The 25,574-nt window shown below is 41.1% G+C and overlaps 6 protein-coding genes across 7 annotated transcripts in view; 2 read left to right on the plus strand and 4 right to left on the minus strand.

Annotated features, from left to right (window-relative positions):
• The first annotated feature begins 11 nt into the window (after positions 1 to 11).
• On the plus strand, positions 12 to 5,372 carry sau (Golgi phosphoprotein 3 homolog sauron). Its single transcript, XM_030382748.2, has 5 exons — positions 12 to 729; positions 3,738 to 3,865; positions 3,937 to 4,055; positions 4,117 to 4,292; positions 4,359 to 5,372. Exons 1-5 carry the CDS (start codon positions 511 to 513, stop codon positions 4,605 to 4,607), a joined length of 891 nt encoding a protein of 296 aa, XP_030238608.1. The 5' UTR covers positions 12 to 510; the 3' UTR covers positions 4,608 to 5,372.
• Positions 5,373 to 6,405: 1,033 nt separating this feature from the next.
• Positions 6,406 to 11,447, minus strand: Sec24CD (COPII coat complex component secretory 24CD). Its single transcript, XM_030382782.2, has 7 exons — positions 10,830 to 11,447; positions 9,521 to 10,558; positions 8,996 to 9,452; positions 8,821 to 8,936; positions 7,890 to 8,757; positions 7,019 to 7,809; positions 6,406 to 6,951 (listed from the first exon to the last, which is right to left on the minus strand). Exons 1-7 carry the CDS (start codon positions 11,094 to 11,096, stop codon positions 6,811 to 6,813), a joined length of 3,678 nt encoding a protein of 1,225 aa, XP_030238642.1. The 5' UTR covers positions 11,097 to 11,447; the 3' UTR covers positions 6,406 to 6,810.
• A 302-nt stretch (positions 11,448 to 11,749) lies between these two features.
• On the minus strand, positions 11,750 to 13,008 carry Tengl3 (Testis EndoG-Like 3). The gene is made up of 2 exons (XM_030382730.2): positions 12,711 to 13,008; positions 11,750 to 12,652 (listed from the first exon to the last, which is right to left on the minus strand). The coding sequence occupies exons 1-2, from the start codon at positions 12,882 to 12,884 to the stop codon at positions 11,816 to 11,818; spliced, it is 1,011 nt and encodes a 336-aa protein (XP_030238590.1). The 5' UTR covers positions 12,885 to 13,008; the 3' UTR covers positions 11,750 to 11,815.
• Positions 13,009 to 13,094: 86 nt separating this feature from the next.
• On the minus strand, positions 13,095 to 14,216 carry Tengl2 (Testis EndoG-Like 2). 2 transcript variants are annotated; one of them, XM_018111180.3, is made up of 2 exons: positions 13,964 to 14,216; positions 13,095 to 13,904 (listed from the first exon to the last, which is right to left on the minus strand). In XM_018111180.3, exons 1-2 carry the CDS (start codon positions 14,129 to 14,131, stop codon positions 13,119 to 13,121), a joined length of 954 nt encoding a protein of 317 aa, XP_017966669.2. In that variant the 5' UTR covers positions 14,132 to 14,216; the 3' UTR covers positions 13,095 to 13,118. The 2 variants fall into 2 exon arrangements, with proteins under 2 accessions (XP_017966669.2, XP_030238592.1); XM_030382732.2 differs by having other exon boundaries at positions 13,095 to 13,925.
• Positions 14,217 to 15,433: 1,217 nt separating this feature from the next.
• On the minus strand, positions 15,434 to 17,489 carry IFT46 (intraflagellar transport 46). The gene is made up of 3 exons (XM_089258213.1): positions 17,114 to 17,489; positions 16,721 to 17,004; positions 15,434 to 16,628 (listed from the first exon to the last, which is right to left on the minus strand). Exons 2-3 carry the CDS (start codon positions 16,856 to 16,858, stop codon positions 15,567 to 15,569), a joined length of 1,200 nt encoding a protein of 399 aa, XP_089114339.1. The 5' UTR covers positions 16,859 to 17,004; positions 17,114 to 17,489; the 3' UTR covers positions 15,434 to 15,566.
• Positions 17,490 to 18,180: 691 nt separating this feature from the next.
• MESR3 (misexpression suppressor of ras 3) overlaps positions 18,181 to 25,574 on the plus strand; it is a 51,535-nt gene continuing 44,141 nt past the window's right edge. The window contains exon 1 of the mRNA XM_030382690.2: positions 18,181 to 18,767. The gene's annotated coding sequence lies outside the window, so the exon portion shown is untranslated. The remainder of the gene's footprint in view (positions 18,768 to 25,574) is intronic.

The raw sequence follows: 25,574 nt of genomic DNA on the forward strand, positions 1-25,574 counted from the left end.
CTCAACACTAGACGAAAAATGTCACGTCGAAGAAACAGAAAAGACACAAAAAATATATTATAAAGCTCATTATGCGCAAGTATTTAAATAGATACAAAATAATATAAAAATATGCAATTGTATACTTAGTATGTGCTTTGATTGATTCGAAAAATTGTTAACGTAAATTATAAAGTTTTAATAAAATATATAAACAACAACGAAGGCGACGTAGTTTATGGGTGCATCTCTTTAGTGCGAAAAGAAGAAAAAACAAGAAGCGGAAAAAGTGTGACAAAACCAAAAAAAAAAAAAAAAAATCAGCGAAACTTGCAGTATAATAATAACACACAAAGTAATAACACGGAGCCACACACACACACAGAAAGACAAACGCACACCAACACGACAGAAGTACACAATAGGCAGCAAAGAGGAGGCAGGTGGCAGCTCAGTCAACAATTGTGCCACACATACAAAAAATAGAAATAAATAAAAATTAAGAAGAGACCACAAAGAATCATAAACATAATGAATCGTAGCGACGGCTTGGTTAGGCGCGCTGTCAAGCCACGCGAGAATGGAGCCGAAGGCGGTGGAGCGGGATTGAATGCGAACACACCGGACGACAATCAGGACGCGCACGACAGCAACAAGGATCAGGAGGATAACATCGATGATGGCGACTCCAAGGAGACACGTCTTACGCTTATGGAGGAGGTGCTGCTGCTTGGCCTTAAGGATAAAGAGGTGCGTTATTGTCGTTTACCTGCAGTATGATAAGACAACTTATCAGCTGCGTGCATATCAAGTTTTGTTTATCTTTAGTAAATAGTATTTCATTTCACCAATATACATTTATGTATGTATATAGAATTGCTTTTTTAGTTTGCTGTTAGTGACGACAGCAAAGTTTTCAAAACTACTTAATTGGCAGCTTCCGTTATTGTTTTCTGTTTTGGCTACTTCTCACTCCTCTTTCACTCATTCGCCAATCGTGCAGCTCATCATCAGTAAAGCTTAATCCATGCTTTTTTTTTTCATTTGCTGCTGTAGGCTTAATTCACGGTGCATTAGTTTGTGTTGAAGTTGTGTGTAATAAGCTTTAAAGCTCAAACTCCGTAATTCTGTTAACAGTAGATGGATACAGAGAAAGACAAGGAACGAGTTTAGCAGCAGCGCTATCAGAAGTATGCTTTGGCCTTTTCGCTGTTCAGTTTATCGTCAATTGTGTGAAAGCTGTGTGATTTATCAAGTGGCATAATTGAAATTAAACCCATACATCAAAAACCCAACTCTTGATGATCTTTTCAATTGCCTTAAAGCTTTTGGGCAACTGCGATCTCTTGAGCTTTTTCCCTTGCCGCATTTTGACTTCTGAGACCCTATGGTCGAATTCCAACAGATGTGCTTACGCACAGTCTTAAGCTTAAACAAGTTTCGTCAAGTCTTCCACACTCATATTTAGCTCGTAAGGTGCTCGTTTCACATTTGCATAATTACGAAATACTCATTAATCTCGCACATGCTTGGCAACAGCTGCTGATTCCAGTGGCTCTCTCATTGTTTGTATGTGTATGGAGTATCCATACGTGCCCGTATAGGGCTTGCGAATGATTCTCATTCTGCCTTTGCCCGTGCAATCGCATTGTGCTTTACTTGCTGCCCTGTTTTATCATCTCGTTCTATGAGCTTGTTTGTGTGCATGTGTGTCTATGTGTGTAGAGCTTGCTTCCAAACTCACCCACCACCCCCACACAAGTCGTGGAATTTCAACGTGTCGTTCGCTTTCCACTTGTTCGCTTTGATCGTTTTGTTTCGCATTGGATTGGTTTCTTCTTCCATCTACTGCTTCTGGTACTGCTGCCGCTGCTGCTGCCACAACTTTTCTTATCAGTAATTTTATATATACATATGTTTGCTTTGCTTTTTTTTTTTCATTTAGCTAATTACTTGAGGAAGTTACTGTAGTCCGTTCCTATTCTTATTTATGTACCCACTTATCGCAAATAACGTCATTAACAAAATGGTTTTTATAGCATTTCAATGGGAGTGATAATGGGAGTGCGTTGTAGCAGCCCTCGCATATTTCGATCTATGACTCGCTAATGGTTATTAGTTAAAATATGTACATACATATATATTACATGTTTATAATTCTTATATACGATATATCAAATGGGGTTACATTTTACAATTTTCTGGCTGGTTCGTCACAATCGAAGGGCCGCATTATATCGTTTAAGCTTAAACAAATTCAACTGTTTAAACTTTGAACAGTTGGCAACGACAGCTGTAAAAAGTCAGGAATATTTCGTATCGGACTTGTTATAATTCGGTTCTTATATCTACATGGAATTTTAAAAATAATATTAATCATATAAACAGTTATCAGACAAACACTTAATAGATATAAATATATAAATATGTCTTCATTATTATTGATAACATATATTATAAGTCCTAATTTGATTAGAAATTGTCTATTTGGATTAGGGTTAGTTTCTTGCTCTTTAGCAATTTGCTTGAAAAATATGAAATCCTTTATGTAATTTGGCATGGGTATGAATTAACAAATGTCTACTATTATACGAGGTCAAAATTATAAATTGCTTTTTATACCCTGAACCCATTAAAAATGGGAAATCAGGGTATAATGTTTTTGTGTAAAAGTATGTAACAGGCAGAAGGAATCATCGCAGACCCCACAAAGTATATATATTCTTGATCAGCACGATGAGCTGAGTCGATATAGGCCTGTCCGTCTGTGCGTCCGTCCGTCCGTCCGTCCGTCCGTCCGTCCGTCCGTCCGTCCGTCCGTCCGTCCGTATGAACGCCGAGATCTCAGAAGATATAAAAGCTAGAGAGCTGAAATTTTGTGTGCATACTCGTGTATACCATACGCAGTACGAGTTTGCTTTATTTTTTCGATAACTCACCCGATAACTTTTTTATCGAGAATAATCGAAAAATTGATTTTGTTTTTTAAGCCTCATCGGAGATCTATTATACGTAGAGATTTCAGATTTACTGTGTATATATATATGTAGAATACAAACATTTTGTAATCAACAGATTTTGGATACCACGCCCCCTCCGCCTCCAATTTGTAAAAAACGTATTTCAAGTACTAGAGACTTGTGCTTTAGAATGTACACACATTTTGACCATATGATTACGCTCTGAAAATTTCATTAAGATTGCATGTCTACAAAAAAAGTTATTTATCAAATAAATTCTCATACTATTGCCCACACTGCAGCGCAGCCCAAGCGCAGTCGCTGCTTACTGCGCAGTTAGCAGAGCGCGGGCGCGTGAGGGTGGATGCATGTAAATGTATGTGTGCGTGCATAAAAGAAGTGCAGAATGATAAGAATATCAGCTTGGAGGGTTCAGGGTATCTCCTAGTCGAGCAGTCTCGACTAGAGTCTTCTTACTTGTTCTTATTTATATGTATTATGTGTGCTTTTCTAAAGAGATTTCCATAAAAAACAACGACACGATTGGTAAAAAATGAAACACGAAACATGAGAGATGATGTCGAAGTGTCACTTCAAATAGTATATATAAGGAGTTATGAAATCAAGTTTAAAACCAAAGATTGTCAAGAGCATGAAAATTGATAGATAAAAATTTTTAATAGGTGCTAAAAATGCATGAAAATCGACAAATTGACTTAGTAGCAATGTCTGAGCTTCAATTGGAGCTCTACAAGTAATTCGTATTTAATACATTCTATTGATACTTTATTTTAACAGGGTTACACATCTTTCTGGAATGATTGCATATCAAGCGGCTTGCGTGGTTGTATTCTCATTGAGCTGGGCCTGCGTGGACGTGTTATGATCGAGAAATCGGGCATGCGGCGTCGTGGCTTGTGTACAAGGTATCAACATACATAAATCTGATCAGATCCATCATGATCGGCACTAATATGTGATTTGTGATTGTGTGCAGAAAGCTAATACTGAAATCGGATCAGCAAACTGGCGATGTTTTGTTGGATGAGGCACTGAAACACATTAAGGAAACAGATCCACCAGAGACGGTGCAAAGTTGGATCGAATATCTGAGCGGTAAGTGTTTCACTTGGAACGGGGTAAAACAAATTGAATGCTTAAATTTCAATTGCTGCAGGTGAAACTTGGAATCCACTGAAATTGCGGTACCAGCTGAAAAATGTTCGCGAGCGTCTGGCCAAGAACCTCGTCGAAAAGGGTGTGCTCACAACGGAAAAGCAAAACTTTCTGCTCTTTGACATGACGACTCATCCGCTCAGTGATAATGTGGTTAAGTGCCGTCTGGTCAAGAAGGTAAGTGAAGCCACATGCTAAATAGTTTTGTGCATTTCCGAAATAATCTTCAAATTCGTATTACAGATACAAGACGCGGTACTTTCCAAGTGGGTGAACGATGCGCAACGCATGGATAAGCGAATGCTGGCACTTATCTTCCTGGCGCACGCCAGTGACGTCATCGAGAATGCATTTGCGCCGCTCAACGACGATGACTACGAGGTGGCCATGAAACGTGTGCGCGAACTGCTCGACCTCGACTTTGAAGCGGAGGCGGCCAAACCGAATGCAAACGAAATACTTTGGGCTGTGTTTATGGCGTTTACGAAATAGAGCGATTTCCTAACTCCAGAACCCCTCCCGCAACCTGGCACCACAGCAGTCAGCAGCAACACACACACATACACACAGAGTCACACACATATATACACGCTCACACACAAACACACGCACACTTACACCAACACTCCCAAGATTTTCATATTCGGCTGCTTGTTTTCCCACTGAATCGGGTGATTCCAAATGCGCCCGTACTTCGGATTTCCTTCAGTTAATTTAAAATACAAAAATCGTGCGAGAGACAGTACGCTGGGTTATAGAAACAGATATGTATATATATTATTTTCTATATTCCGCCCTCAAAATATCCGATGAAAAATTATTCGTTTTATTTCGTTTATTTTTTGATTATTATTTCATTTCGCAATTTAATTTATATGAACGAATTGCTAGCTATTAGTTGAATTTTACTAACAATTATATGCCGTATTATTCCATAAATTGTGTTCTATGTAATTTGAAACATTTTCGGCATGCGAATAAACGATATATCAAAATTTCATCAGAGGAGGAGTCGTCATCGCTTAAACATAATACAAATAATTAAGTTGTAAACTGCAAGTTTAAATGATATATTCAATATTTTGAGCTGCGACCGGTTTTTTTATGTAATTATATAAACTTAACGTTAATTGTAAGAACTAACTCTGATGCAAACGCATTAGCATGTTTAGAAATCTGTCATCTGTGTGCCCTGAAAGTTTGCCTATGCTAGGATTCAATTTAAATTTAAATAAATTCTCTACTTGTAATTTGGAATCAATTTAAAGAGAAAAATTCACAGAGTGACGGACCGTGTGAGGGATTGCATCTTAGGCAATGTTTATTTAATTGTTATGAATTTCGGGAACATTGAAATCGAAAACTTTTCTAAACATACAAAACGAAAGAAAAAACAATCTAAAATTTATGTAAATGTAAAATGTGCACGTCAAATAATAATAAATCTAGATATTTAAAGGCCTAATAAATATAATACAATATAAATATATATACATATTTAAAAATCGTTTAACTACTTCTCTTTCAAATTTGTTAGGAAAAACTTTTATTTTCAGCATGCCAAATTTATCTTCATTTTAATTGAAATATTTTATTACAAACATTCGAATCCTACTGCTGAGAGCTTGGTAGGAAAATGGATTGTTAGATAGTCAAAATAGAATTTTTTCAGATCTCTGTTTATGAATTTACGAGGTATATCATTTTTCCAGCTCTGATGCAATTTTCGTATATATTTGATTGAGTGTCCACGGGAATTGTTTTGTTATTTTAACTTATTCTATAATCTATAAATTTATTCTCATGTTTATTAAAATTGAGTAAATTATTTAAGTCTAATGAAAACGATATTTTTTAAATATTTTTTAATAAACTTTTTATTTCCTTTTTTGCACAAAGATTTTGAGGGTTGTAAGGGAGAGGGGTCGCATATACCGATTAAATATTAAAATAATTCTCACAAGAAATTTAATAGGTATTCATAGATATTAATAATCATTTGAATTACGATACAACAAATACATTACGTGTGGATAACGAAATATTGCATGAGCTAACATAGTTTTTGTTTTCCAATTTATCTTGTTTTCTGGAAACTATGTAATTTCTCCATATAACTCAAAAATCGATGTGTAAACAATAATCATTGTATCAGGCTTAATTCACTGTTTAGCTTTAAACTAGGGAAATTTCTCGTGTAACTGTGGTGCTGACATTTTTAATTTTATTAAAAATATCCACGTAATTTGAACGGACAATTTAGAGAATGAAAAAATAAACACGAAAATAATTTGTCTAATTGCAGTTGCTCGTTTAACAAATGTTTATAGCGCAGAAATTCACATACAAACACACACCCACACACAGATAAGCATATGGAATACTTAAGATTGACAACAGAGAAGTATAGAGAACATGCAAAATGTGGAAAGTTTAATAAAAATAATGGAAGATTTGTAACGCTCGAAATGATGTCGCGGCTATATGTTTATATGTATATATATATGAATATGTATGTATAATTGAATTTATGTCTGCTCTATACGCTATCAATATGCCAACGCTCTCATTTAAATCGACGACTGCTGAACGAGAGACGACGCATGCGCGCCCGATTCTGTGAGTAGCTCCTGGACCAGCGCTCCTCAGTGGAATAGCAGCTGGCAGTCGGCGATTTATGTGAGTTGCCTACGTGCTAACTTAACAGGTCCTTGATCTCCTTGTGCATGTGGCACAGGAAATCCACATAACTAGCCGAGCCATCTGTGCCGCGATCCTCGATAAGGAAATGCCGAAACACGCTCTCCAGCTTGTCGTTCTGCCGCACACAGGTGACCTGGAAACAGCCAAATGGAGTCAATACATTGCTAACGGAGTTCACTTAGTTATTCTGCACAACTTACCCGCATGTATCGCGTGCGCTCTGCCATAATCTGGTCGATGATGCCAGTGATGCGACGTGCCAGCGGCGTATCGGCGGCGATTGCGAATCGCTCGGCATTCACCTGTTGCGTGCATTGCACACCGAATACGGATTGCACAAACGTGGGCGACAGGGACTGGCCCAGCCAAACAAATAGATGCACACCGTTCTCCAGTATGTATGCGCCGTCTTCGGTGATCTTCTCATGAGTGCAGCGCACCGGCGTTGGCAGCGACGACTCATCAACATCCACGTTGTGTATCGGAATGAAGCGTGGATACAAATAGTTGACTGACATATTCAGATCCATGGCCAGCACAAATTGTATAACATAGGAGCGATCATCCAGAGTCATATCAGAGCCGCCAGAGACGGCATCGTTCTTCAGCAAACAGGATGCGTACAGCGGCAATAGTTTCAGGCACTCGGGTAGTATCAATTGGCCAGCGGATGTTGGCGATGTGCAGTGCTTGCGATAGCAGGCCAAAATCTGTGCTGATCGCTGTATGAGATTGTCTTTGACCTGTTTGGGCGAGTGCTCCATTAGCTTGAAACAAGCCTGCTTTGCAAAGAACAGCATCATGGCGTCCAGGTCACAGCTCTTAAATACATCCGCAATAGTTACAGTTACGCGCAGAGCTAAATTCAATATGCGCAAACGTCGCTGCCCACTGCACGATGTATACAGCAGAGCCACCTGTAAGTACACATTTTCCTCCGGCGCCAACTTATCATCATGTTTGATCTCAATGCTCACCGACTTGGTGGCATCTGTAATATGTAAAACCAAAAGAATTTGTTGGAATTTGTTAAGCAACTCAGATTTATGCAATTGCTCGCCGGCTACTTACCAATGCTCGCCAGCTCCACGTCAGTGGTATTTGACATGTAGAAGTGTCCAAAGAATTCCGTAGGTCGAATACCGGCCGAGGTGCGAACACGCATCACTGCATCAAATGCGATCGGACGTGATACGTTCTTAATGATGTCTTCAATGAGACGCTTGCCATCGAGTTCGGCTTGGAAGTATGTATACTTGTAGACCTCGCCACCAGTCAGCCGCGACACTTGTCCAATGGTCGCAATGTCAATGTAAGCATTGTTGAACACAAATAGATCCACGGAACAGCCCTGCTGTACGCATTCCTGTCCCAGCTGATTGTACACTGTAGTTTGGGGCGTCAGAACCGTCTTCTCCTTGTCCGTGCCAAGCAGTTTGCGATCATCGCGATTCTTGAGCTTGCCAGGTGCCTCCGCGATGGGCAGCGTTGAATTGAATACCAATAGCTTGCCAGAGGCATTCGATGCCTTGAGCGCTTCCAGACCGGCCTGTATGGCCGGATAGAGTATAGTTTCTGTTTCCTTGGTGTCGACAAACATGCGCGGTATTTCCTCCATTAACGCATCGATCACCGCGGCAGACTCCTCTGGATGACAGAGGAAACCATCAAGCAGCGGCATAAACATCTCCTGCACATCGCCCACAACCATCATCTGTGGTTGAGCTAAACTGCTTTTGATGTTGTAGAAGTGAACGGTGCTGTTATAAGTTATGAAGCCGACGCGCACCTTCGACTTATCCTGGCCCTGGTCAACCGGCAAATGTTTGAGTATGTTCTTTATTTGCGAGCAAAGCAGATGCACCAATCCGGACTTGATCGTATTGTACGATACATCTATGATGAATATAAACGCGGGCACCTCTGGCGCCGTATTGTTCTAAAAAAAAAAAGGAGTCCGATTTAGCGAAAGAATGGAAACAAATCAAATGGTGACACATACACGACAGTAATCCTTGGTGGCGAGAAATTCATAAGTGCCCAAGAGCAGTTCCGGTCGCTCATGCTTGTCCACACGCTGTCCAGTATGATCCAAGTGCTGATAGTAATCGGGATGCACTACAAAGAATAATTTAAAAATTCAATTCAAGCTTATGAGTTGATTCTTTAACGTTCACCTTCCGTTGTAACCTTGCACATAAGGCACTGGAAACGGCGGCCAGCGTCCACGAACTGCATGTTGGGCGACATATAAGCTTTGCAGCGGTTGCAACGTATTGGGCCCATGTCTCCAAAGTTCACAATGGGCGGTTCCATTTCACCTTTGCCAATGCGCGCTAGAGGCGAAATGTTGAGCGTTAGGGGTAGTGCCGTCGTCTTCAACAAATCACCCGTATTGGGTATGCAGTAAAGCGAGGAGCGTATAAAGCGCGGTGACGAGTTGCCTTGATCGTTCACCACAAACTTCGTGGTCACCAGCGGCGGCAATAGGCCCGGCTGGTTTGTTACAAAGATTCCGCCGGCTGCTTGCTGATTTTCAATCATCACCTGTATGGGATTGGGCATTTGGTCGGGATCAAGGCGACGCGGTGGCGCCTGCTGATACATACTTCCAGCTCCTGGCATGGGCGGTTGCTATAATAATTGATAATTGATAGTATATTAATATCTTTGCAACAAGATCTATTGCAGCAGATACTTACGTTATAGCCAGGACGGCCGGGTCCTGGTTGTCCAGGATAGCTGCCAGGCTGGGGAGGATAGCCAGGCATGGGCTGTTGTGGTTGCTGTCCAGCCTGGGGCGGATAGCCGGGCATTGGCTGAGGCGGATAACCAGGCATGGATGGCTGCTGCAACTGTTGCCCGGGCTGTGGCGGATAGCCAACTGGTTGCGGTGGAGCTGCGCCAAATTGTTGTGGCCCAGCCTGTTGTCCTGGTAATGGAGGTGCACCTGGATATGCACCCTGCACAGGACCCGGACCCGGAGCCGGCTGACCAGCATACGAGCCTTGAAAGTTGCCAGGTGGTGGCACTCCATAAGGATTACTGTTTTGACCACCAGCTGCAGGTGGTTGTGTCACCATGCCAGGCTGCGTGAATGCAGCTGCTGGAGCAACGCCAGCGGCTGGTCGCTGAGGTGGCATGCCAGGCTGCGTAAATGCGGCTGGAGCAGCAGGTCCAGGCGGCATCTGCGGTTGACCAGGTCGGCCATAGCCTCCCGCCTGTGATACAGGTGGCAGTGGCTGTCCAGGAGCTGTAGATGTTGGCGGCAACTGCTGGGTAGATGATTTTGGTGGCATGTGCGGCAAGCCTGCCAAGCTGGCGCTATTGAGTGTCATCTGGTTAACGCCGCCGGGTACGTTTTGCGGCATGGTACCAGGTGCCGATGTTTGTTGTGCCATGGTAGATGCCGCTGATGAGGGTGGATACATCGACGGCGCTGGCGACGGTGAGGGTCCTGCTGCAGCTGCAGAAACGGGCGGAGCCGGAGACGGGGACGGACCTGTCGAACCGTTTGCATAGGCTGCAGCGTAGGCATTGTTGTTGTTATTAAAATTCATGCCAGAACTTGCCGGGGGCATGGGCTGCGACGTTGGCGGTGCGTTCGAGTTAAATTGATTAAACGGGCCCGATGGTGCAGCTACAGGAGCTGAAACTGCAGCAGTGGGCATGCCAACCGGTGGTTGCGAGGGCTTTAAGGGATTACCACTCACACTCAGGCCACTCATCGACGTGGTCAACTTTCAAAAGGCAGCCAAAGAAAGACAACGAGAGAGACGGGGAGATATATGTAGATAGAGATAAAGAGTACTAAATTAACTACATGCTAAAGCAATTCAATTATGTGTGCGCTCTTATCAGACAGCTTCCCATATGAAATACTACTTGACCTCTTTACAGTGGCTGCGACAGAAGTAAATAAAGGAAACACTATCGCCATAGCACATAAATTGAACTTATTATTTGTGGCAGTACCGATAACACGACTTAGGAATTGAAGCTCAAGCTCACCTGCTGCTGATAGTTGCCGTTTACATAGGGTTGCTGAGCAGATGTCACTGGAGCACCATATTGTTGTTGTTGTTGTTGGGTTGGTGGCTGCTGTAGTGGCTGTTGATGTGGCTGCTGTTGTTGCGGCGGTGGCTGCGATTGCAATGGTTGCTGTTGCTGCTGTTGCTGTTGTTGTTGTGATGGCCAACCCGTCGGTCCCCGTGGAGGCCCCGCTGGATATTGTGGTTGAAATTGTGTCGACGGTGGACCATACATGTTTGGATTCATTTCTTTATATATTGGCCTGCGAGCAGCGACTCAATATGAGCACATAAAACCGTAGCAACAACTTTCACACACACAACACACTCTAATTGCAGCTCAAAGTTCGCGTTCTCGTTTTCACGAATTTGAACGATTTCAAACGTTGTTTCGCTGAAATTTGGGCCTAGATGTGTTGTCTTGCGTTTGTTGTGCAATTTTTTGCAGCTTTTGCTGGGAATGGGCGCTCAGGTAACGCAGTTTTTAACAAAACTTCCAAGCAAAAACGAACTTCCACGTCAGTTCGCTAATTCGATTTTTTTTTCTGCTACTTATTAGTTACATTTGACAGTTTGCCACGTAAAGTTGTCGCCTGTGCGACATATATCGATATTTTCACTGATGCACTAACGATGCTTTCGATATGTTGCACGATGTTTTGAAATATATACTGTAAATGTGTTAGAAAAATCACAAATTTTTAAATGAATAGTTATTATCCATTCAAACGAATTACACTATTATTTATTATGCCTTATGAATCTGTGCGCTGAATGTGCAACTGCAAAATATAATTTTAACTATTGCAGTTGCCGCAATGAAATTAGAATAGTTGTGTGCTGATATATCGATACCTAACTACCAAAAATACTGCAGCACAAATAATCATTGCCACTCTGTTATTTAGCTTACAGTTACATTTTAAATACCAGTAGAAATGTAAAATCGAGTTTTATTTATGACAATTAATTTCGTAGAGTATTTACATGGATTGAGTGAATCGACTCACTAAAGTATGGACGATTGGTCGGTTGATTGTTAGTTTTATATTGTTTTTTCTCGAAACGCACAGTTGACTGAACACCTTCAAAAAACCGAAGACCAGTATGTCGCTCAATCTCGGCAATGTCACAGAGATATTCTACCAATTCGTTGCTGGTGCATGTTGAACTAAGTTTATTATCTATTATGTAGCCCTCCATATAGGGAGTACACTCCGGCAGCTGAGGATCAATAATAAGCACCTTAAAATAGTGTGAAGGCATTGGCAACGGAATCCAATCAACAATTTGATATTCCAGACTCCAATCCTCGCCAGGCCGACAACAAGGCAAATACATAGGACCCGTGTAAACATACACTGAATGGTATTTCTCAGTCATTTGGGAAACATGTTCTTCCAGCTTCCGCCAAATCTCGCGCTTAAAAGCTTTGCAAACGCGTGTGGCCCCGCAGCTCAGCACATAGACATCATTGTAGCGGAGGTGCAGTGCATCGCCGTCTGCCTCGGTTGTTAGTTTCCTATAGTTGCCCTTCAAATGCTCACACATCCATTTGGGAGCATTGGTACTTAGGTCTTGCGAAACCACATAGTCTTTGTGCACATATAAATTCTCCGTGCTGGGCAGGCCATATTTGATCAGATCCAGCAAATCGGGCGATAGCGACTCTGGCCTCTTATCGAAGAAGATACTGTTAAACATATCAAATAGCGCGTATATCAGACGATCGCGTATTTTGCTTGTCAGACATTTGGAGCGATTCCACAATCTGTCCTCGTGATCTGTTCGAAAGGTGGACACCTAAACAGGGATATTATTCAGGTTGAGCTATATCAAAATATATTAAAAATATACCTACGAGTGGGTATAGTTTTCGGCGATGGTGAAACACGTATGGGTCAGTTTTGATCATCCAGAACAATTGGCGAATCGCACTTTCCTGCTGGAAATAGGCACCGAAAACGAATCCCGTTAAGCCCGCCAGCGCATAGAATGCACAGCTCTGTGCCCCAGGATCTACAAAGTGTGACATAATGGATTGCAACTAATCTATTTAGGTAACTATGTCTTTTAGTGCCACCTATTTACTATTAATTTTGTGTTGGCTTTTACAGATCTCAATAAACAAGTGACAAACGTTAATGATATCATAGCCTACTACTAATCTCTAAAAGACATATTATGTCTGATATATGAATAGTATGTTTCATAATAAAATAAGTTCAACTTTTTGAAATTTATTTGACTTTTCAGCTTCACACGAAATTTATGCAAAATCTCGAAAAACTTTCGATTCACTTGGATAGTTGCTGCCAAAAATTGCACTTCGGCGCATGCCCTGAAAGAAATGTAGGCCTGCAAAGTGCTCAATCTCCCGAATATCGCAGAGGAAATCGCGTAGGGTCGATTGATTCGGTATGGGCGCATTGGGGAGCACATACGCCTCCATATAGGGCTTACCCAAGGGCAGCCTCGACTCCACCATGATCACCTTGAAGAAGTGCGTGGGCACTGCCACCATGTTTTCGCCAATCATTTGGTACTCCACGGTCCATTTACGATTGCCCTGTGCCCGGGGCTTAAACAACGGACCGGTACACACATATACCGAACCGAAACTCTGTGCTAACTCCCTAACGTAGATCTCCAACTTGTTCCAGGCACCGCTATTGAAGCCCTGGCCTATTTGTGGCGCTATGTTGGTCAGCAAGAAGGTTTCGTTGCAGTGCACTTGTTGGCCCCGATGGTTGCCAGCGGCCGCCAGGTGACCACGATCGAAGCCCGAGTGCTTATAGTCGGCGAGCGTTGAACGAAAGTTCGAAGGCACACTCAGATCTGCACGATAGGTGGCGCTAGCGCGACCAACGCCCCGTGCACCCTGCAAATTGGCCAATTGCAAGTGCTCGCAGACCCAATGCGCCACGCGATTGCGGCGATCGTAGGACAGAACGAAGTCACTGTAGAGCCTCACATCATCCAGGCCCGGAAATCCATACTTCATAATACGCTGCACATGATTCGGCGTTCCATTCGGAACGTTGAAGAAACCGAACTGTGGATCAGCTCTTGCATACTATGATTAACTTTAACCACTCAATTGGACTGGCATACCGCGGCGAAGATCTTCGGACTGATATAGTAGGCGTAGACATCCTGTTGCACGAGCTGCTGCAGCTGCCGTGTTGCATGGGTGTGTTGAAAGTAAACGCCAGCCAAAAAGCAACCAACTGCAGAGGCCAATCCAAATGCCACGCCCAGCAAGTGCCAAAGGCGTCGCATGAATAATAAAAATAGAACAAACTGTAAATTTTGAACTGGATTGATTCTGGAGTATTTATACAGAGTTACCTGCGATTTCCCTCTACCCCAACCACGAAGGGAAACTATAATAATAACCAAACTAAAAAATAAATTTATAATAAATAAACAATTATATATAATAATAAAAATACTAGTTAATAAATAAGAAATTGAAATGAATAAATAAAAATAAAAATTAATAAAATATATGGGTTCAATAAATTATTATATTGCTGAAAAATAATTTTAGTCAACAGCTATTGGATTATTGGATCGTTGTTCCTCTAGAAAAATTTTATTTCCTCACTTTTTGTGAAATAAAAATAAAATAGAAAAGATAATTTTGTTTAAAATTATATTCACAAATCATTTTGCCTGTAATGTAGTGTGAAATAGTTAAATTGCTAGTTAAGTTACGGTTAATGAAGACATTGCTCTGCCCATTGCAACGTCTAGAGCAGGCGAAAATGAACTGCATTGAGATGCATTTGGCATGCGATGACTGCTTTGATTGACAGCTGGGCAGGACACAAGGACATGGCGTGGATGCATAATGCATAATGCGCCTGCACATGGGCGTAGCGCGACGGTCGATAATGGGGGATACGTATTGAATTGCCGACAAACAAATTAGAATAACTTTTTTTCTTTAATCTGTAATCCATATGCTGACTTATGATTCAGTTCAAACAGATTCACGACTGTGAACAACTTTAAGGGGTTCTCGCACCCCGCTCGCGTACGCCTCGCACATCACGAACAGGAGTGTCTGCATCGAAAATGCCATTAATGGCTCTGTGCGGGTGTACGCATAATTAAGCTCGTCAAATTTTGGCCGGCTTTGGACGCCGTGAATGTTGTCTTAAGCGACTCTAATTAGCCAATTGTTGTTGTTGGCGATGATTGGCCTAACGGATGATTGGCTTAACTCCTCGTTGCGCCTGATAACAACAGATTTGCTCTGCTACCCAGATTTGCATTATACACTTCAGCATTTACATGTATATCAGTTAAGTGCGGCTGTTCTTACTCTGTTGCAAATTTTTCATTCAATATTTTGGCAATTTCTTTTCCGCCTGCAGTGTGACTTTCCATACCCCTAGCCCACACCCATTGCCCCTGCCCTCTCGCAGCGCATGAAAAAATTGCAAACCAAATTTCATTTTTGTCCTTTGGAGCTGCAGATAAAACGGAATTCGCAGTACAAAGTGCAGCGGACGTAAAGCTCCCAGCCCCAGCACCAATTGAATCGAACCAAGAGAGATAGAGAGAGCGAATGAGTAAGGTGATTTCCAGTCGATTTAATGGCCAAACAGCGGTCACATCCCGCACAAAGGCAAACAAACGGCGTCTAGCTGTCACTTAATCGAAGCCATTAGCGTTATTAGTGCAAGAACTCCATAAACTGCCGCGTCTACTCCCAGGCCTGACTGGCGGCCAGGTAGAGGGCAAACAGCGTCTGTATATTGTGTATGTAATCCGATTGGGTTTCCAGTGGCCCCTCCACACCGAAGTGTTCGCTCAGCGCCCGTACGTAATCGACCAGCGAGATTTGTTGCTGCAGACAGGCGCGATAGGCCTCGTCGACAGCCTCCTTGCTGGCTGCGGTGCCGAAGGAGCGGGGCCAGTTCTCCAGCAGGGCGTCGATGTCCTTTCGGGGCTGTGCATCGTACATGGATTGCGTCATGTGGACCTGCTCCACCTCGGCAATCCACTTCTCAATGTCCTTGGCCGTCTTTGCGGTGGGCACCTGCGTCGCCGAGCGAGCGGCATGGCGGGAATTGCCGGCTCGACTGCCGCTCAGCACCGAGCGCAGCTTCATGTTCAGGAGGCTGGGCTCACTCTGTGCGCCGGATGGCTCGTCCAGCAGCACGAGGCCCAGGCGCTGCAGCTGCTCATCCAGTTCGCGCTGACGCGGCGCCTGGGGCTGCAGCAGAGCCGGCGCCTGCACCTTCAGCATGGCGTCCACATCGCCCACGGCGGGCACAAACTCCGGCACAAAGGGCTGCAGGTGGTAGGGCGTCTCGATCGTTTGCGGCGTATACTTGAGTATGTAGGGAAAGAGCTCCTTCAGTTCCGGTTGCAGCGGCAGCTGCTCCCACTTATCCGGCGTCAACTCAAACGTGGTCCCCTTCTCCCGCTCCAGCCCAGCGCTGGACCGCTGCTGTGTCTGCGGCTGTGGCAGCTTTTGTTGTTGCTTCAGCAATTTTACGCCTGTTGCCAGCTCTCCGGCTGCCTCATCCGAGCTACCAAAGCTCAGCTGGTCATCACCCATGGCCATTGGCTGCACGGCATGCACATTCCGTGTGCTGCCCGGCCGTGTCAGTGGCCGTGAACCGGACGCCGCCATGCCGCCCAACTGCAGCTCGCTATCGTCATCGTCGTCGTCGTCGTTATCGCTGTCATCGCCCTCGTCGTCGTGGTCAATGATGTCTTGCAGCAGGCCATCGTCGTCCGCGGAGCTGCCCTGCATTTGCTGTCAAATGTGTTTAGTATATTGTTAGTATATACTGCATCGGACATAGATATACCATATCTATATATATTTCTCTCTAATTATTCACCTACCATATTCCGCTGCCTGCCGCCCGCTCGACTTGCTGCTCCTCCGCTCGCCCGGCTCGACTGGCGCTCCATTGGCACCCTGCTCAGATGCTTGCCATCCGCCGACCCACTGATTGTGATCTCTTCGTCATAGTAATTCATTTTCTAATTCCTTCCCTTATTGAGGCTGTTCGCCTTGATGTGTTTTTAGAATTTACCTTGCTGCGAATTCGAATTTTGCGTACTTCCGCCGAATCGCAGATTCACTTGCTACCTTTTGCAGGTGTTATGCTTTTCTTTTGCTTTACCTGCGCAAAGGAAAACAATTGTCAATTGTTTTGGGCCCATCCGTTGCCTTGGCAACCAGCGCGTTGCTGTTGTCGCTGTTGTTGTTCTCTGGTGTCCCGGCTTACTTACATGTTTTCTGGCGAAACTCTCTTGCTATCCGTGCGGCTGTCCGGCGGAGGGAGCGATAGCCATTGCTGGTCGGATTTAATTACATTGAAAATGGAAATCTGATTTTGCAATACCCTTCCAGCACCTCATCGATTGTCGGCGACCATTGCGACTGTTGTATACATTGTGAATACCTGTCTAATTAAATGAATGAATTCTCAGGCGTACGTAGGCCTGGTTTTACGACGACTGTTCATTAATGAATCCCAGTTTGGGTTTTCTTAAAATGATTTTATGATCGAGCTGAGATTTGCATACGCTCAAACCAAAGGCTATTTTGTAACTGGCGTCTGTTCTAATGGCTCTAATGTCTGGTCGGACTTAGCGTCAGCGAAACCCTTTTCTAAATATGTGGATCACAATAATTAGTTTCGATATTCTTTTAAAGCTCTCCGAAATACGTCTTGTTCTTAGAATAGAGATTTAGTACACTTAGTTTAGTATACTTCAAAAGTCCAAATTATTAAGAGTATTTACGAATAAGTAAGAATTGATTTTGTTAAAATTAAAAATATATAAGAAACATGATTGAATGATTAAACAAATGTTTAAGGGAAAATAAAACACAAGAACAAACAAAAACAAAAACAAAAATAATAATAATAATAATAATAATAATAATAATAATAATAATAATAATAATAATAATAATAATAAGAATAATAATAATAATAATAATAATAATAATAATAATAATAATAATAATAATAATAATAATAATAATAATAATAATAATAATAATAATAATAATAATAATAATAATAATAATAATAATAATAATAATAATAATAATAATAATAATAATAATAATAATAATAATAATAATAATAATAATAATAATATCAGAGAATTTTTTTTAGAATTTATTTTAAATTCCTTCTCAAACTCTCTAGCTCAACCCCTCTGATTACTTTCTAGCGCCGTCCATGCGCGCATTGGAACCGCTCGAGCGCGTTGCGGCTCGATGTGGTTCGGTTTGACGTGCAGCCACGCAACCGCAACAGACGTGAAAACACAACACAACAATTTTGGGTTTTCATTCGGTTTTGGATGTTCGCGCTGTGCGTTTCGTTGCGGCTGCTGCGTGTTTTAACGGAACTACCAAATAAAATAACGACAAAATACGTTCAAATTGCATGCTGTTTTTAACAAATGCGCCAACAGAACAACAACAATAGTTCATAAATGAAATATCTAAGCAGATTTGAAAGTAAACAAAAATTGGTAGAGTGAGCTATCAAATCGTTAAACAATTAAACGCTTTAATAATTAACGCTGATTACGCCGCTTTAAATACGCGGTAAATTTTGCATTAAATCTTGCGCAACTTAAAAGATATTTTTTATAATACGAAGTTAATTAATAGCGCCTTTATAACGCTCGGTGTGGCTAGACTTCATTAATAGCTGCTGTCTCTCTCCCTCTCACACTGTGCGTGAGTGTGTGTGTGGGTGTGTGCGCGTATAGGTGTGTGTGTGCCGCGCCTTGCGTCTCGCACAATTTTCATTATCAGACGCTAAAAGGATTACGAACCCGTTCATCTCCATCTTCTCCAGCAGCAGCAGCAGCAGCCTTGCTCTCCGTTTAGCCAAATATTTGCGAGCATACGCAAACGGTAAGTTGATGCCCCTTGACCATGCCCCTTCACCCATCCCTGGCTGAACCTGCTGCTTTATGTGTTAGCTTTCACGCCTACCTCATAGGTTCTCTTGTACCTCACCCAACTCTCCGGCAACAAAATGTTTTATATTCGCGCACTGTTAAAAAGGGTTATATCTGCCCCTGGCCCTGTCCCCGTCCTCCCAGCCTCACCCACAGCTCCTCTGGCAGCCGGGTCAACCAAGTGTTGGCCGCATTGTTAGCTTAAACTGTGCTTTGTGCCATAACTCGAAGTCTGCCCCCAAAACTTGCGCAATAAAATGAAATTGTTTTGAATTATTGAGATCCGAGGCTTGGGAGCCCTGTTATTTGTTCTCATACCCTGTAAATGTGGCCGACAAAAATAAAAAACTAGAAATCAATTTTGATTCCAAGGGGTATTCTTCTATCACATTGGTCTTACAGCTCGGTCGAATCATATTTTGAAGACGGGCAAGAAATATAGAAATAACATAATAATATTTTATTTTTGAATATATCTTGTGTAGTCATGTACAGGGCACCTTCAAGTCGATCATGCACCTGCTTAATGTAATTTATTTTTGGCCGTAAAGGTCAGCAAAGAGTTTTCATTGCTGGGCTTCGACTTGGGTTCCGCTACACATATGGAGAGTTTCAGGACTCGAATAGGTGTCTGGAGCATTAACAGTTAACATGTTGCGGTTTTTGATTGCTCCAAAATGCTGCGCGTTCCTCGTTTTCGATATATATATATATATATTTTTTTTTTATTCATTTTGGCATTCGCACAAAAAAAGGTTCAAAAGGTTCGCCCTTTTTATGCACTGCGAAACAGTTTGGCGAAAATTGGATATGGTGCAGAAAGTTTATTGTCTGGAGCTGAGCTTATCAATATACATATATATAAATATATGTAGGGAAAGAGAAAGATAGAGAGTGAGAGAGAGCGAGCGTCTGCTTAATCCATTCGAGTTTGATAACAACTGTTTTATGGACTGGGGTCAATGAACAGACATCGCATCTGACATTCAAAGATACCAAAAAAGAACATATTGGATAAATCAACGGCTTTGGCTTAAGCTTATATAATAATGAAACTTGCATAGCATTCTATTAGAAAACCTATATAAACATTTCCAGTTTTCTTTAACAAATTTCTTTTAAGAGTTAATCAGAACAGAAGATTCATTCAATCTGTTGTAGAATTTCTATTATATACATACATATATGATAATGTGTTAGAACTAGGTTAATATATTCTTTTGCTTCTTAGTTCACAGTTCTGTTAGGAATTTACAAAAATTGGTATCAACATTTTATTATCTTCACGCTTGTTGTTGTCTTTTGTATTCTACTTTTTATTAATTTGTTTCTATAGTCTATCGTTTTCTCAAGACGATATTTAATCAATTTTCTTAATCAAATCAATAAAAAGAATAATAATGGTTTTCATATTACTTAATGTATCTTGCCTATGGGCAATCTTGAGTTCAATTTTAGCCGTTTTCATGCAACCTTGGCCACAATCAATAGCAAACAGATTGAGCAATCTAGCTACCTGCGTTATTGATAGCTGCGTTTCATTACAGAATCGAATCGAATCGAATCGAATTGAATTGAATCAAATTGAATTTACTGGCCTCATGCTCGCGGTCAATTCTCAGCAGGTCGATTACATTTGGCATTCATTGCCCATTTGATGAGCGGCTAATTAATTTCTATTGAAGCACACACATAGATATATTCGACATACATATATCTAAAGGCAAACTTCCTTAAAATGGCCAATATAGATGCCATTGCTTGTGGACGTTTTTATTTGTATTTGCGGTCTGTTTTATTGTAATCTTTTATGGTGCAGCCCAATGTTTTGCCTCAACTCTCATAACTGCCGACCTACATATATACATATGTATATGTACATACTTGTGGTAGGAGCGAGCTTTATAGCGCCTAAAAGTGAACAGCACTTGCTGTCCACTTTCCATTTCATTGTCTCGTGCGCTTATCGCAGTCGTTGCTTTTGGCCTAAGCATTTTTATGTCTGTTTTGCTTTGTCTCTGTCTTTTACTTTTGTGGATACCCTGTATACAGTAACAATGGGAAAAATTGGGCATTATGTCAGAGTCATCTCCATCAAAATCCAAATTTGTCTGCTTTAATTCTTTTCATTTCCGCAGAACTTAACAAGTCTCAAAGTGAGATTTTTAATACGAAGATATCTTTTTTTCCTTTACTTTAATATTATCAATAGTATATTTAAATATACAATAATATTGACAAAACTGTCTTTCTTTATATATATATATATATTTCGAGTATAGAATCCAGTTTCATTCATTCCGTTCCATAGTAATAAATAAAATCTAGCCAGAGATAAATCTATAACTGTTGATGACTACTTACAGGGTATGCGGCAAACGAGTTTTCTCACTTATGTTACTCCTACTGCAGCTATGTTTGTCTGTGCCTGTGTGTGAATAGGCTTAAGGATGCTCGCGCTGGCTGGTGCTTTGCTTGGGGTCTGGGATAATCATCAGCATGCGCGGCCATGTTCTCAAGTTCGTCGACGCTTCAAGTTCAGCGAAAGTGAAACGTGTCGGGTATTTGGTTTTGGTTTTAGTGTTGGGTATAGGTTTTAGCTGAATAGGCTTAACGGTAGCGCCGGGGCCAACGTCAGGGGGAGCTATAAAAATAAAAATTGTTTGTGCCGAGTGGAAAGTTCGTTTGGCAATTTGAATTGAGTTGCAGTCACAGTCACAGTGACACTCACAGTTACGCTACGCCACACACACGCACACACACTCACACACACACACACACACACACACACAACAAAGGCAAACGACAAAGTTTTCAAGACCCGTCACAACACATAAAGCGATAAGATGCCAAGCAGTAGGCTCAAATTATGTTTGACATTTTCAGCCAGATTGGTTTTTATTTAAATTAGTTTCGAATACATGCTGTAGGCCTAGAGTACCAGCTACCCAGCCCCAAACCCCAGCTCATGCTCCCTATATGCTCGCTGAAGTGTAAAAATAAGTTTAGAAAAAAAAGCGAACAGAAAATAAGCAAAACAAATTGATTTGTGTGTTTTTTTTCGCTTTCTGCTGAGACTTGCAAAAAAGTTTTTAAATAGAGTATAAATAAAGTGTATTATAATGAAGTCGAACTTCATATAAGTATATAAAATTATATGAATATAAATTACCGAGAGAAACAAGGCAGAATAAACTCAAGCTGAGCTATATCAAACACTTTAAAGTCATATAAATATGTATTGAATTTAATAAATTCTTAAATTTATATTATATACTACATATAGTATATGTTTTCCATGCATACAATAAAATCTTGACCAAACTAAATTTTTAGATATGTATATATATTTTTAACAAGAATACCTTATTTATTTATATAAGGGTATCCAAATAGAGTCTATTAACGTTGTTTTTTCCTGTTTATATTTACTTTTCATTTTCATGTCCAACTGCTGCCTCAGCTGTTGTTCATGAGCTTTGATTGAGTTCCTTGAAAGTTTGCCAGCTATATGATATGCCATAAAAATAATAAGCAAAATCAGTTTCAGCTGCCGACTTTGAGACTCGGATTTCAGCACGGTCTCTCGATGACAAATTACAAATAATCGCTTGTTTGCAATTGAAAATATCAATACTGAAGGCTGTAGAGCATTTTGTTTTTATTGGATTTATTTTCATGTTCATTTTATTTATTTATTGTTTTTATACCCTGAACCCATTGAAAATGGGAAATCAGGGTATAATGGTTTTGTTAAAAGTATGTAACAGGCAGAAGGAGGCGTGGCAGACCCCACAAAGTATATATATTCTTGATCAGGGCGACAAGCTGAGTCGATTTGACCCTGTCCGTCTGTCTGTCCGTCCGTCCGTCCGTCCGTCCGTATGTATGAACGCGTCGATTTCAGAAGATATAAGAGCTAGAGACTTCAACTTTTTTTTAAAATGTCCGTATATATCACGGGCATATCGAGTTTATCACTAAAAAACGATAACTCATTCCGATACTTTTTTATCGATAAAAAACCTTATCGAAGATCACTTAAAAAATTATATCTCCTACATCTTTCAAGCTAGAGTCTCCAAATTTAAAATGTATATTAAGACGCATGTCATACAATTTCGGTTTTTGTTAAAATTTACCCCCCACCCCTAAATCCACCCCCTCACCCTCGTCTTTGTAAAAGTCGTATATCAAATACTAGAGACTTGTGCTTCGGTATACACATACATTTTAACATTATGATTACGTTCTGAAAGTTTCATTACGATCGTACGTCTAGAAATTAAATTATTCAACAAATAAGTTCTTATAATATTGCCAACACTGCAGCGCAACCTAAGCGCAATCGCCTGTATATGTGAGTGTGTGTGTATGCGTGTGTTTATTTGTATGTGTATGTGTGTGCGTTTGTTTGTTTGTATTCGTGTGTGTGTGTGTGTGTGTGTGTGTCTGTGCTATTTATTATTGAAATATCAGTTGCTTGTAGGGTTCAGGGGATCTCGTAGTCGAGCAGTCTCGACTAGAGCTTTCTTTCTTGTTAAATATATTCTCAAGCGAAACGAGCGTGCAGTGAGTCTAGGCTGTGTTCGATTTTATTTTAGCTTTTTTCTTTATAGTTATTTACTGCACAAGTTGTCGCTAAATGAAATGCAAATAATTGTTTAGCAAGTGTTGCGCCTCAAACTGTATAAATATATGTTGAAAATAAATTTCGTATTTGCTCAAGTGTCGTCATTGTTGACAATTGTAGGACCCACAGGAGAACAAAATGCCGGCTTTTGCCCCAGATTAAGTAACCTCGCTGACTACAGCACTCATTGTCTGAAGGGCGCACAAAACCAATATACCCCACTTGCACAGTGCAAACAGAGTATAATATTCCTTAAATTAAAATCTGCTCAGCTCTTTAGACAAGTCTGCAAATTACACTCCATTTGGCGTGAGCATCGTGAACAGTGTAAATGCCTCACAAACTTGGGGTCTGCCTCCGATAATAACATCTCTATATAAATGGTTTCACATCATCGTACATCAACTGAGCTGTCACCCTGGCTTAGCAAGTGCCTCGAGTGTGCCACATCATTAATGGACATTTATTTGGCCAACACCTGAGACGGCGGCGCCACTTGGCCGATAGAGTATTTATTTATTTCCTTTAACTTTAGCTGGCGGAACAATCAGTCTCATTGACAACGATGCCCCTACAAAAAATATTATTATTGTTGTTGTTGTTGGGTCTTCGACTGTGCCTTGATAGCTTCATTGGCAGCTCTTGTCATATGCATAACATTTCATTTGAGTCTCGCTTTTCCACTGCCCTTAGCCAATGTTAATTTTGATAAATGATACAACTTACATTTTCCGCTTCGCTCATCCAGTGATGAGTGCGTTTTTTGTTGTCGTTGACAGGAATTGTCTCTGGGAAAATGGGAAATCCAAGATTGATTTTTATAACTGTACTTGAAAAGATGTTGCTTGATATGTACATTAAAGACTTTCGGTAAAAATAATTCTATTTCTTTTAGAACTCATCATTAAGCTGCACTCTCAGTTCATAAGTAGCTGGTAACGCCCATTGCTGGCTGAAAGTTTTCACAAAGTTTCTTGCCGCGCTGCAGAGAGGCGGGAAATTCTCTTTCAAGCGCAAGCCAACACCAAAACAAAGCACTTTGTCACTTTGGTCAACAGAGCTGAGTGCGAAAGTTGGACAATGGCTGCAATCGCGGACAATTCGCCTTTTTTCGGGCCACTTTCAGCTACTTTTCGCTGTTTTGCGTCAAATGAGAAATGAAAAGTCTGAGTGTGGCCCGAGGCCGCTTTAGTTGTGAGTGGAAGGCACTGCAGTTGCATAATTAGCTAAAGTGGGCCGCAGGATATGGCGCATTTTATCTCTTAATGAGCCTTGGCATGGCCGGAGGCGCAGCTTAGATGAAAATATGGAACTAACTGCTTGCCAATGGCCTTGCATAATATTATTTAAATATGGAAACTGCATTCTGATGCAGCTCATCTGGCGTTAGGCACGTGCCGGCCTGACCCAATTCAACTTGGTGCAGCTGCATAACAATGGCTAGAACGACGAAAACCGCGCCCTCTCTTTCTCTCTGTCTCTCTCTGTTTGTCTCTCACTCTCTATCTTTCTCTTTCTATTATTTGCCACTTCTGCCTTCTTCTGACATTATTTGGATTGAATGGGATTGTCTGTTTCAAGGGTGTTTTTGGATTTGGCTGACAAAAAAAAAAAAAAAAACACGGAAATAAAAAAATGTGGGTCAGCATTGCGTATGAGTATTTTTGTGTGCGTTGACAATGGTGAACAAAAAATTTATAAAATTGATTAAAGTACGGCAAAGAAAATATAAAAAAAGCTGAAATTATCTAGAAGAATATCTGAATACACTAACAGAAAATATACGAATGTAATGTTACTTAAAAATACTTAAAAATATAAATATTCACAAAATTTAGTATTATTTTTGAATAGACAAATAAAAGCAATTGTAAATATTTCACTATAAAAATATTTATTATTTATAGTAAAATTTTTTAGTTTATTGAACACATTGCGATATCTCTTTGCTTTAAGCTAGTATGTAGAATAGGCAATAAGACCCAGACTGAGACGGCAAAGCCAGCTGAAGGGTAAGGCCAAGCAAGAAGCTCAATAACAGCAGCAACATGTCAACGACGACAACGACAGCAACAACAATGACAATAGTAACAACAAGCGCCCATGGCAAACGTGTGACATGCACGT

Source organism: Drosophila navojoa, chromosome 3 (genome assembly GCF_054131105.1).
Source record: "Drosophila navojoa isolate 15081-1374.11 chromosome 3, UAZ_NAV_1.0, whole genome shotgun sequence".
Taxonomy (NCBI): Eukaryota; Metazoa; Arthropoda; class Insecta; order Diptera; family Drosophilidae; genus Drosophila; species Drosophila navojoa.

Excerpts from the sequence above, each read along its gene's own strand:
- Tengl3 (XM_030382730.2), bottom strand. The coding sequence starts at position 12,884 with ATGTCACACTTTGTAGATCCTGGGGCACAGAGCTGTGCATTCTATGCG. Across the intron at positions 12,653-12,710 it reads GCCGAAAACTATACCCACTC|GTGTCCACCTTTCGAACAGA; the intron begins GTAGGTATATTT and ends ATCCCTGTTTAG.
- sau (XM_030382748.2), top strand. The coding sequence starts at position 511 with ATGAATCGTAGCGACGGCTTGGTTAGGCGCGCTGTCAAGCCACGCGAG. Across the intron at positions 4,056-4,116 it reads TTGGATCGAATATCTGAGCG|GTGAAACTTGGAATCCACTG; the intron begins GTAAGTGTTTCA and ends CAATTGCTGCAG. Across the intron at positions 4,293-4,358 it reads AGTGCCGTCTGGTCAAGAAG|ATACAAGACGCGGTACTTTC; the intron begins GTAAGTGAAGCC and ends TTCGTATTACAG.
- Tengl2 (XM_030382732.2), bottom strand. The coding sequence starts at position 14,131 with ATGCGACGCCTTTGGCACTTGCTGGGCGTGGCATTTGGATTGGCCTCT. Across the intron at positions 13,926-13,963 it reads GTCCGAAGATCTTCGCCGCG|TATGCAAGAGCTGATCCACA; the intron begins GTATGCCAGTCC and ends AGTTAATCATAG.
- Sec24CD (XM_030382782.2), bottom strand. The coding sequence starts at position 11,096 with ATGAATCCAAACATGTATGGTCCACCGTCGACACAATTTCAACCACAA. Across the intron at positions 10,559-10,829 it reads ACGGCAACTATCAGCAGCAG|TTGACCACGTCGATGAGTGG; the intron begins GTGAGCTTGAGC and ends GCCTTTTGAAAG. Across the intron at positions 7,810-7,889 it reads CGTGGAGCTGGCGAGCATTG|ATGCCACCAAGTCGGTGAGC; the intron begins GTAAGTAGCCGG and ends TACATATTACAG.
- IFT46 (XM_089258213.1), bottom strand. The coding sequence starts at position 16,858 with ATGAATTACTATGACGAAGAGATCACAATCAGTGGGTCGGCGGATGGC. Across the intron at positions 16,629-16,720 it reads GCGGCAGGCAGCGGAATATG|CAAATGCAGGGCAGCTCCGC; the intron begins GTAGGTGAATAA and ends CACATTTGACAG.